The sequence below is a fragment of the Tupaia chinensis genome, unplaced genomic scaffold, assembly GCF_000334495.1.
Source record: "Tupaia chinensis unplaced genomic scaffold, TupChi_1.0 Scaffold000366_1, whole genome shotgun sequence".
In the NCBI taxonomy this organism is placed as follows: Eukaryota; Metazoa; Chordata; class Mammalia; order Scandentia; family Tupaiidae; genus Tupaia; species Tupaia belangeri.
In genome coordinates, this window is record NW_006159863.1 from 3,252,481 (window position 1) to 3,263,471 (window position 10,991).

Sequence of the window (10,991 nt, forward strand, 5' to 3'; positions counted from 1 at the left end):
AGTGTCATTTTTTTCTGTATGTTACCCACCAGTCCCTACCCCAAATCAGCCCTTAAAATGTATCTTGTATCATTTTAAATAGGAATTAATGAACTGAAAGAAAATGATTGAATCAGTAAAGAATTCAGAGTGGTGTTAATTCTCCCACAGTGGGCACTGAAAGGGGAGAAGAAAATCCCAGAGTTCAGAACTAGGAACCCATCCAGTTTCTTTTGACTGATTGGATGTGATTGACTGGCTGTTCAAAGGGGGCTCATGTTTTTGGAGTCCTGCCAAAGTTCTCCTCCACCTTTGACCCTGTCAACTTTGGAAATGGAGTGATGGATTGACTTTAGTTATGGCCTGAAAACCATATTGGGTTCCTGTTGGGATGTAAAGTCCAGAGGCCTTGAACATATGGAAGAAGGGGGGAAAATCCTTCCTACAAAGTTAGGAGAGTGATTAGAAATTATCTCTCAATAGAGCTGAAGAAAACCTTTCAACTACAATAGATTTTGTTTTTTCCTTTTCCTTTAGCATGTTGATGGGCCTTGTAAATCTTAACATCTTGGGACAGAGGAGGTGGGGAGAGAAAAGGGATTTACACATTTCCAGCATGATCAACTTATAAAAATATGGGCAAAAACAACAGAGTTCTAAAAACACACATTGCACAATTAGCTAAGTGTTTTACTTTTTCATATATAATGGTCAACTTGTTAAACTTTAATGGCCTGGTGAAAACCAACAACCAATTAGGGAATGATGGCAAGTCAACAAAGCTCAGCTTGAACTTCTTGGAATGACCAACAGCTTTCAAGACCGGCCCATTCCCAAAACTCAAAATGACAACCACTAAATACCTTTTTCTTTCCTATCTTCTTAGCTACTCCCTGCATCAAAGCCATTAGCCCAAGTGAAGGCTGGACCACAGGAGGAGCCATGGTCATCATCATTGGGGATAACTTCTTTGATGGTCTTCAAGTGGTCTTTGGGACCATGCTTGTATGGAGTGAGGTAGGCAAAGACATCTTGCTTCCCTGATTTCTGTTGGCCTTAATACCATTTTGTTCTGGGGAAACTAGCAATTCTAGGAGTACGTACACATATTGGTGACTACTTACTATGAGTAGGACACTAAGCATAAAAGAGACATAGAGGACATGATTATGGCAGGAATGGATCCCTTAAAATGTATATATGCATTGCCATAACATTTTAAGTTGTGAAAAATTACAAATAGTCTAAATATTGGATAATATGAGAATGCTAAGATAAATACATGATGAAATATCATTTTATCATTAAAATATTTTGAAAAAATTGATAATGGCACAGGAGAAGGGATACCTGTATGAATGTAAAGTCTAATTACATACATACATCTGTAGAAGAGTACTAGGAATATACCAACTATAAATATCATCTCTGCAATGTTAATATTTTTCTTTATATTTTTCTGTAATTTTCAAGTTTGCTGAATTGGATATATTTTACTTTTGTTATCATATAAAACATATTGCAGAAAGATAAATGGTGCTAAATTAGGCTTGGTAATTGCCAAATCAGTATGTGAAGTGACAAGCAGTATAGGAATTCAGTGGAGAGAATGATTCCAGAGATGGGGTGGTATGGGAAACAGGATGTGAGAGGGACTTGAGCTGGACTGGTAGGAAGGACAGTACCCAGGTTGGGTTGACAGAAAGCTCCATGGTGGGGGAAGGGTGCTGAGACACAGGGACAGAGACATTTAGAGTACGTTCTGAGAACCCTAAGGACACCAGTTGACCTGGAGAGGAGAGAAGCCCCAGGGGTTAGTAATGAGAGGCATTCTATGTCCTGTGTCCTTGGTGATGGCTTGTCTAATAAGTATTTTGTTTCTCTACCTGTTCATTTCTCAGCTAATAACCCCCCATGCCATCAGAGTACAGACTCCTCCTCGGCACATCCCTGGAGTAGTAGAAGTGACATTATCTTATAAATCCAAACAGTTCTGCAAAGGAGCCCCTGGAAGGTTCATTTACACAGGTAAGTGAGAAAGGATTCAAAGGGAGGCTGGCTATTTTTGTTCTAGTTCCCAGGCTCTCCACGTTATAATCATGTTAACTTTTCTAGGTCTTTCTACCAGTGTGAGAAAGTTGAATGAGTGATAGACATTGAATAGAGAAACGGAGACTCAATTCTAAATTTGTGTTGTACTTAAGCCACTTCCATGTAGAGTGGGAGATGGTCACAGCAGCTCATCTCAGGAGTGCACTCTTACAAGTTTAATTCTGCTGGAACCCTGCTACATTGGTCTTTTGTCAAAAATATTCGATTTTAAAACTGGGCCATGTAGTTGGCTGTAACTAAATTTTCTTAGAAAGATTCAAGAAAATTGCCCAATTATGTGCACAGTGATTACAAGTATTTGAAAGCTTTGTGAAAGTAAGATTTTAAAATCCAATATGTATTGAATGTCTACTGTGTATCTACTATGTTTTCTAAGTAGAAGGTACAAATTATTTGCAAGACAAGTTTCCTTCTCTATGTGGAAGTTTAGATCCTTCTGGAGGAGGCAATGATGTACTTCATGGAACAGCTGGAAAACTTGCAAATTCTAAGTGTTTGGTATTTCTAATGAATTTATGAGTTTCGGGAAGAGTTTAGTATGGACTAGAGTAGTAACATGTGTGTCATGGAGGAGATGAAAATTGAAAACTGGGGAACCAGCAGTTAGCGTAATGGCTATGTCGCTGGACTCCCACGTAGTCGATCACGGTTCGCGTCCCAGACCCGGTGGCTTAAAACTCATGCCGGGAGCGTGTGTGTGCGTGCCCAAGATCCTGAGAGGAGAAGGGAGGAGAAGGGATTGCGGCGTGACCAACCCCTCCTGAGGGGTGATTTCTCACTTTCTGTCTCTATGTCTCTCTCTGTCTGTCTGGCGAGCGCACGTGCCCTATAGCGAAAACCTCTCCAAAAGGAAAAAAAATTAAAAACTGTACTTAGGATAGGGAGATTTGGATGGGCATGAGAAGAAGGACCAATATCCTAACTGTGGAAATCACATGTGCAAGGGCCACCAGGTGAAGTGAATGTGTGCTTAGAGAACAGAGGCTGGTTCAGAGACAGCTGTGCCAATGCATCTTGGAGAACTTGGCCTTGAGCTTAGCTTAGATGAACTAGACATTGGAGGGAAGGAAACCATATAGCAGCTTAAAAGCCTTGAATAGCCAAAGTCATAGAGACAGAAGATAAATGGTGGTTACCAGGGTTGGGAGAAGGCAAAATGAGTAGTTGTTCAATGCGTAGAGTTTCGGTTTTGCAAGGTGTAAGCGTTCTGAGAACTGGTCGCACAACAGTGTAAATGTACTTAACACTACTGCAGTGGACACTTAAAAATGATTAAAATGGTAAATTTCGTCATGTGTATTTTATCACTATATTTTTTAGTTTTGTTATTGTTGTTTTTTGTTTTGTTTTCCATAGAGTGTATGCACTTGCCAGAGAGAGACAGAGAGAGAGCATGTGAAAAATCACTTCCCTGGAGGGATGGCCATGCTGCAATCCCTTCTCTTCTGTTCTCCTCTCAGGATTCTGGACATGCATGCACACGTGCCTAGTATGATTTTTCAAGCCGTCAGGTCTGAGAGTCAAACTATGGTCAGTCATATGGGAATCCAGATGCTTAACCACCTGCTAGCCCCTTACCACAATTTTTAACAAATGAAAAAAAAATCAAAATGTCTTTTATGATAATTTAGATTTGATTAGGCAAGAAGTAGGAAGACATTGAGGATTTCTGTGCATGGGAGAGTAACTCCAATGTTATGCTAACAAAAACAATGCCCCTGTTATAAAGTCTGAATTAGGGATACAACGGAAGGCTGAGAGATAATTAGGTGTTTTACTTTGAAAAAGAAAATAAGTGGTTTAAGGAAAGAAATATAACCAAGGAAATAAATTGGGCATATTATAAATTTTTAATAATATCATTTTATGGTGTTTCTTCTTTCATTTGTACCTAAATTTCTACTCTTGTTAAAGTGTATCAGTTCAGCATACTCCACATATTTATTTATTATTATTATTATTATTATTATTATTTTGTAGAGGTTTCTTCTTATAGGACGTGTGCGCTTGCCAGAAAGACAGAGAGAGACAGACAAACAAAAAGTGAGAAATCGCCCCCTGCGGGTATGGTGGCGACGCCACAATCCCTTCTCCTCCATTCTCCTCTCGGGATCTTGGGCACGCACGCACTCACATGCGCCTGGCATGAATTTAAGCTGCTGGGTCCGGGACTCAAACTGCAGTCGACTACATGGGAGTCCAGCAACATAGCCATTACGCCAACTGCTGGTTCCCATGTATTTATTGAACAAATATATGCCTGAAATTATGCTTAAGCCACAAAATTCATAATATCAATATGTTGCTAGCAGCTTACAATTCTAGAAGAGGAGATAGAGCTGCCTCTGGATTACAATAATTAGGTTCAATTCAGAGATATAAAAGCAAAAATGTTGCAGGGCCACTGAACAATAAGTGACTAACTTTGGGGAATCATGGAAGGCTTCCCCAAGGAGGTAACAACAAAGTGACATTTCAAGCTAAGCAGGAACTTACCAGAGAGTATGGAGGTGGTTATGGTCTACAGTGCCCTATGAAAGAGGAGGCCACACTATGAAAACAATAGATATTTTATTACATGTAAATTCAAAGAACTTTAGACATGGAGGGACTTTGAAAACTGTCTAGTCACAATTTCTCTTTTACAGAAGAGAAAATTGAGACCCAGGGTGAAGTGACTTGCTTGTAATTGCCCATTGAATTCAAGATGGGAACTGGACAAAGATTCAGGTCTCTAGCTATCCCACCTAGTGTCTTTATTAAGTGTATCTAAGGATAGTAACTCTTTTCTTGAGGTGCTGAGACATTACTGATTTTGTCATGAAGCACACATTTATGGAGCATGGGCACTTGGCTCATGGCTGGGGATACTGACGACAAGGCAGACCAGTGGGATCCTGCCTTCCAAGACAGGATGTTGTCCTGTAGATATGGACCGCTCATGCTTTGGAGTCAGACTGCCTGGACTCACAGCTTGACTTGCCTCCTAAATATATTTTTTAAGTATTCATTTATTTCTTCAGAGACAGAAAGAGAGAAAGAGAACCCCCAACACATTCTTGATGCCATGATCCATCGCCAGTCCCAGCCAGCCCTAGGTCATGAATATTTGTGGGCCCTGTATACTCAGGGAGGTCTTTAGACACGAACTTGGAACCTTCAAAGTCATGCGGGTCAGCCTCACCCAGTGTCACTCTTCACCCTGGCACCACAATCTGGTAAATAAACAAATAAACAGTTTTTAAATTTTGGGTGAGTGACTTCACCTTTTGGTTTTCCCATCTATACAGTGACCAACGTCAGAGAGCTAAGATAAGGACTAAATGATACAGTGCATGGAAACACAACTGGGTTGGTAAAGGCTGACAAGCTCTCTAGGAAAAAGAAAATTGGGGGGCAGGGAAGGGCATCAATTTGTAGCATTTACTTATTTCCATGGTGCACATATCCTGACCATGGCAGATTGCAAGCCACCAATGTGGTATCAGCCAACTCACAAAGTTCTTGAAAACTTTACCTGCTGGTGAAGCCAGATCTAGTATACCTTTGCATGTGACAGAAACCTGGGATAGAGAGTAGAGAGTGACTCCTATCTCATTATCTAAAAAAGGGTTACTAGTGGATTATTGGAAAAGTCATGGCATATTTTCCTAGGCAACAATGCATCATGACTTTTTTGACAACCCAATATAAATCCCATTTTTATTACCACTAATGTTATCATCACGGAGACTGATTTGAACAAGGAATTGCAAATGTGATGAGTGTTCAAAAGGAGTTTCATAGGATGCTGGGAATATATACCAGTGTAAAGTGAGGTGATGGAGAGGGCAGGATGGACAAAAGTAGGCTGTGCAAAGGCCCTGGAGTGGGAGAGAGCATGGGATCTATTTTATGACCGTTGTGAACAGGGCAGAAAGAATGTGCTAAAGAGAGGTTGGATTCAAGCTGGAGTCGGGAACAGGGGCCAGGTCATATCAAGGCCTGTTTATTCAGCTCTTCTCCAAGTGCCAAGGGGAGCTATAGGAATATTGCCACGATCTGCTTTGCCTTGTAAAGGTCATCCTGGCTGCAGAGCAGAGAATGGCTGAGAAGCCAGGGTGGATGCAGGGAGGTCAGTTGGAGGCCAGTGTGGTGGCCCAGGCCAGAAATGATGGCTGCTTGGAGTAGAGTGCTGGCAGTGGGGACAGGCAGAAGTGGATGAAATTTAGGAGGTAGCACTGACAGGACTCGATGATTGATTGGATGGGGTGGATGTTGGGGAGGAGAAAAGAGGGGACAACTCTCGGGTTTCAGAGTTGAAAAATTGGGTGGGTATAGTTTAGAAAGTGATTTTTTAAAAGGTATAACATGCTAAGGGAGTTCAGAGGAAGGACAAAATACTTCCAGCTGGTGGGGAGGTGGGAAGATTTAATATTGTAAAGATGTCGATTAATGACTAGATTTAACACAATGCCAATCAAAATACCAACAACATGTTGGGGAAGCTTTACAAAAGTTCACCTGGAAAGGCAAGGTGTTAAAATAGGACCCCAATTTTGAAAAAAGAGGGCCTTGATTTCCTAGACATGCAAGCTTATTTTAAGTTTCAGTAATTAAAAGAATGTGAGGCCTTGTAGGCACATACAGAACTGTTATGCAACAGAAGAAAGAAAATCAAAAAATAAACTGTTTTCACAGACATTAAGTGTGTCAATACTTAGGTATTAGTACAGGTGAGGAGCCATCTCAAATCAACGTGGAGCAGATGGAATGTCTAACGATGTGTCAGACCAACTTGCTAAACATTAAAAAAGAAAGATTTCGATTTCTGATTTCACATTATAAACTGAAATATAATTGAGTTAAATATGTTCATGAAAAATGTAGACATTTAAAAAGATTACAAGTCTGGAGAGCCAGCAGGTGGCATGGTGGTTAAGGGGCTGAATTCCTATGTGGTTGACCCCAGCACGAGTTCCAGAGCTGGAGGCTTGAAAATCAGGCTGGGTGTGTGTTCATGCATACCCCATGCCCCAAGAAAAGAATGGAGAAGGATCTTAGTGTGGCCATTCCCCTCCCCCCCAGGGTGTGATTTCTCACTTTCCCTCTCTCTGTCTCTCTCTGATGAGCACATGCACCCTATGGCAAAAACCTGAAGGAAAAAAAAGATTACGGATCTGAAAAATAATGATAATATTCATCCTTACTAAGACTGGCAGTGACAGAGACTCTTGTTTTTTTCTTTTTTTTTTGGAGAGGTTTTCACTATAGGGCGCGTGCGCTCGCCAGACAGACAGAGACATAGAGACAGAAAGAGAGAAATCACCCCCCAGGGGGGATGGTCACGCCGCAATCCCTTCTCCTCCATTCTCCTCTCGGGATCTTGGGCACGCACGCACACGCGCCCGGCGTGAGATTTAAGCCACCGGGTCCGAGACGCGAACCGCGGTCGACTACATGGGAGTCCAGCGACATAGCCGTTACGCTAACTGCTGGTTCCCAGTGACAGAGACTCTTAAGCACTAGAAGTGATTACGTAAAAGGAAAATGTGTGCACGTCAAAGTGGCAGGCACTAATCAAGAGGAAAAAAACAAACTTGGAGCATATTTGCTATGAAATAATATCTTATATGTAAAAAAATTCATGCATTTGATCAGAAAAATTTGTTTTACGCCTGTTTTTGTCAAGCACTCAGTTATGTGTTGTGGTTAAAAAGGTCAGTGTAAGTATTTCAGAAATTAAGGAGAAAGAGACAAATATTCGAATAGAAAACAAACAACATCAGGAGTTAATTCAGGAAGGAATCCAATTAAGCAATAAAATATTTGTAAAATGCCAGACACATTAATAATCAAATAAATGCAAATTAAAGCAATAAGAGGCTCACATTATTTTCCTACCAAGTTGGCAATGATTTTTTTTTAAACAAATAAAAATACCCAGGTTGGCAAAACTAGAGGAAAATGGGGCCTTTCTAACACACTACGTAGGCATGTAAATGCTTCCAGGAGAGTGCCTTGATACTGCCAGCCTTAAAAATATATGTACTGGGGCCAGCAGTTAGCATAATGGCTATGTCGCTGGACTCCCATGTAGTTGACCATGGTTCATGTCCTGGACCCGGTGGCTTAAAAAATTCACGCCAGGCGTGTGTGTGTGCGTGCCCAAGATCCCAAGAGGAGAATGGAGGAGAAGGGATTGCGGTGTGGCCATCCCCCCTGGGGGGTGATTTCTCGCTTTCTGTCTCTATGTCTCTCTCTGTCTGTCTGGCGAGCGCACATGCCCTATATCAAAAACCTCTAAAAAAAAAAAATTGACCCCTCAATTCTGCATTTAGAAATGTATACTTAGGAAATCATTGACTTTGCCTGAAGACTGTTCATTGAGCCATTGTTTATAGTAGTGAAAAATTGAAAAGTATTCTTAGCATCCATTAGGAGATCTATTAAATAAATAATGAAACATCTTTATCCATTTTAGGCATTAAACATATTTCTGTGAGTGGCTATTTATTTACATGAAAAGTACGTGTGATGAAAGTTTTTTTGTTTGTTTGTTTTTGTTTTTTTTTAAGCTTAAAAACAGTATAGGTTGAGTATCTTTTCTCTTACGGGCTTGGAACCAGAAGTGTTTCAGATTACGGATACTTTGTTGGTTTGGGAGCATTTGCTCATACATAATGAGAATTCTTGGGGATGGGATCCAAATCTGAATCTAAACATGAAGTTTGTTTATGTTTCATTTACACCTTCTACACATAGCCTGAAGGGAATGTGACATTATTTTTGTACTGCAGCCTTTTCACTATCCCCATCACGTGAGGTCAGGTATAAAATTTTCCACTTGTGGCATCAAGTCAGTGCTCAAAAAGATTTGGATTCTGGAGCATTTCAGATTTCACATTTTCGCATTAAGGATACTCAACCTGTAATAATAGTATGGTCCAATTTCTATACATGGTCAATCCTCTGTAGCTACGGGTTTTACGACTTAGATTGAACCAACTGCAAATTGAAATATTTTTAAAAATAACAATACCACAAAATTAGACAGATAAAAATACATTATAAGAGCAGTTTACATAACTTTTACATTGTACTAAGTATTATAAGTAATCTTGTGATAACTTAAAGTATTCAGGAAAGTATGTGTAGATCATATTAAAAAACGACACCATCTTATTTGTGGGACTTGAGCATCCATGAATTTTGGTATCCATGGAAGGTCCTAGAACTAACCCTCTGAGGATACCAAGGGATGACTTATGTATGGAAAAACAGGAGACACATTGGATCAGCCATACCAAGTAACGTATGGAAGCCTACATTCCAACTAATTTATGATAAAATTAAATAGTTTTAATTAAACATTAAAGGAATAAAATATGATACAAAAATTAATGTCACATATGTTTAAATATTGAAATGGCACACACTAGTCAACTTATGTTTTTTTAGGCACTGGGAAAGTCTTTCTAGCCAGTCAGTGAAGCTTCTTGCAGAAGACTGCCTTTGAGAAAGACCTTGGGAGACAGGGGTGAGAAGTGTAGGGACTCAGTAGTTTGATTTTTTTTTTTCTTGAGAGGTTTTTGCTATAGAGCACGTGTGCTTACCAGAAAGACAGAGAGAGAGAAAGCAAGAAATCACCACCCCCCAGGGGGAATGGCCACGTCACAAAAAGGAGAAACCCCCCCCCCCAGGAGGGATGGCCACGCCGCGATCCCTTCTCCCCCATTCTCCTCTTGGGATCTTGGGCACACACACACACGTGCCCAGCGTGAGTTTAAGCCACCAGGTCTGGGACTCAAACCATGGTCGACCACATGGAAGTCCAGTAACACAGCCATTACACCAACTGCTGGTCCCAGTTGTTTGAAGAACCATAAATACAAAAGTTGTTTATGATTCTTATGGTTTAGAAGCCTGCTCACTCCCTAGAAAAACTTCCACCCTGAGGTTACTGGTCCACATACAACTTAGGTTGGTGGAAACAAGAAGCTGATGTCATCTATGGAGGTTTCAGACTCCCACAAGAAGTGATTGGTGGGCTCTGGCTTCCTGCTGTATGCTCATTGATGTGAAAAGCAGATTTAGTCTTTTTTTAAAAAAATTTTTTAAAGAGTTATTTAAGTTTATTTATTTATTTTAATTTGACCTGAGAAGGACAGTGTGTGTGTGTGTGTGTGTGAGAGAGAGAGAGAGAGAGACAGAGAGAGAGACAGAGACAGAGAGAGACAGAGAGAGAAAGCAAAAAAGCAAGCTGCTAGGTCGAGGACATGAACCGTTGTTGGCCATGTGCAAGTCCAACGCCATTAACCACCACGCCACCTGCTGGCCACAAAAAAGCAGATTTAGTCTTAGTCTGTTGGCTGAAAAGGCAATGGCTTCCACAGGTGGCTGAAGGTGGGACTGCTCTACCTCAGAGCTGAGTCCTGGCCCTAGCTCATTTGGAGAATCATGGTCTTTTCCCTGGGAAGACAGACAGCCTCTTGTATTTCCAGCTAGCCTGGCCTCTTGGTGACTGGAATAAAACACTGAGCCATATGATCTGAGCATCTTAGGAGTTAGCTCTTCCAATCCTACAGGATACAGCTTCAAAGCCACCGTAGTCCTAGATGAAATATCCAGCTCCAATGGTGAGGTGAATAAAACATTTTGATTTAATAAGAAAAGAAAAATTTGGAACCTAGAGGGCTTTAATGGGAGTAGAGTGAGTCCTCTGGGCAGAACACAATTTAAAAGGAGACATGCTGGGGACCAGCGGTTAGCGTAATGGCTGTGTTGCTGAACTCCCATGTGGTCAACTATGGTTTGAGTCCCGGAGCCAGTGGCTTGAACTCATGCCGGGCGCGTGTGCATGTGTGCCCAAGATCCCAAGAGGAGAATGGAGGAGAAGGGACTGCGGCATGGCCATACCC

General features: G+C 41.1%; 1 protein-coding gene across 1 annotated transcript in view; it reads left to right on the top strand.

Annotated features, from left to right (window-relative positions):
• The window catches only part of EBF2 (EBF transcription factor 2), a 241,776-nt gene that overhangs the window by 182,469 nt on the left and 48,316 nt on the right, over positions 1-10,991 (top strand). Inside the window, exons 9-10 of the mRNA XM_006153248.2 lie at positions 866-996; positions 1,881-2,007. Of these exons, the coding sequence (XP_006153310.1) occupies positions 866-996; positions 1,881-2,007 (258 nt within the window). The remainder of the gene's footprint in view (positions 1-865; positions 997-1,880; positions 2,008-10,991) is intronic.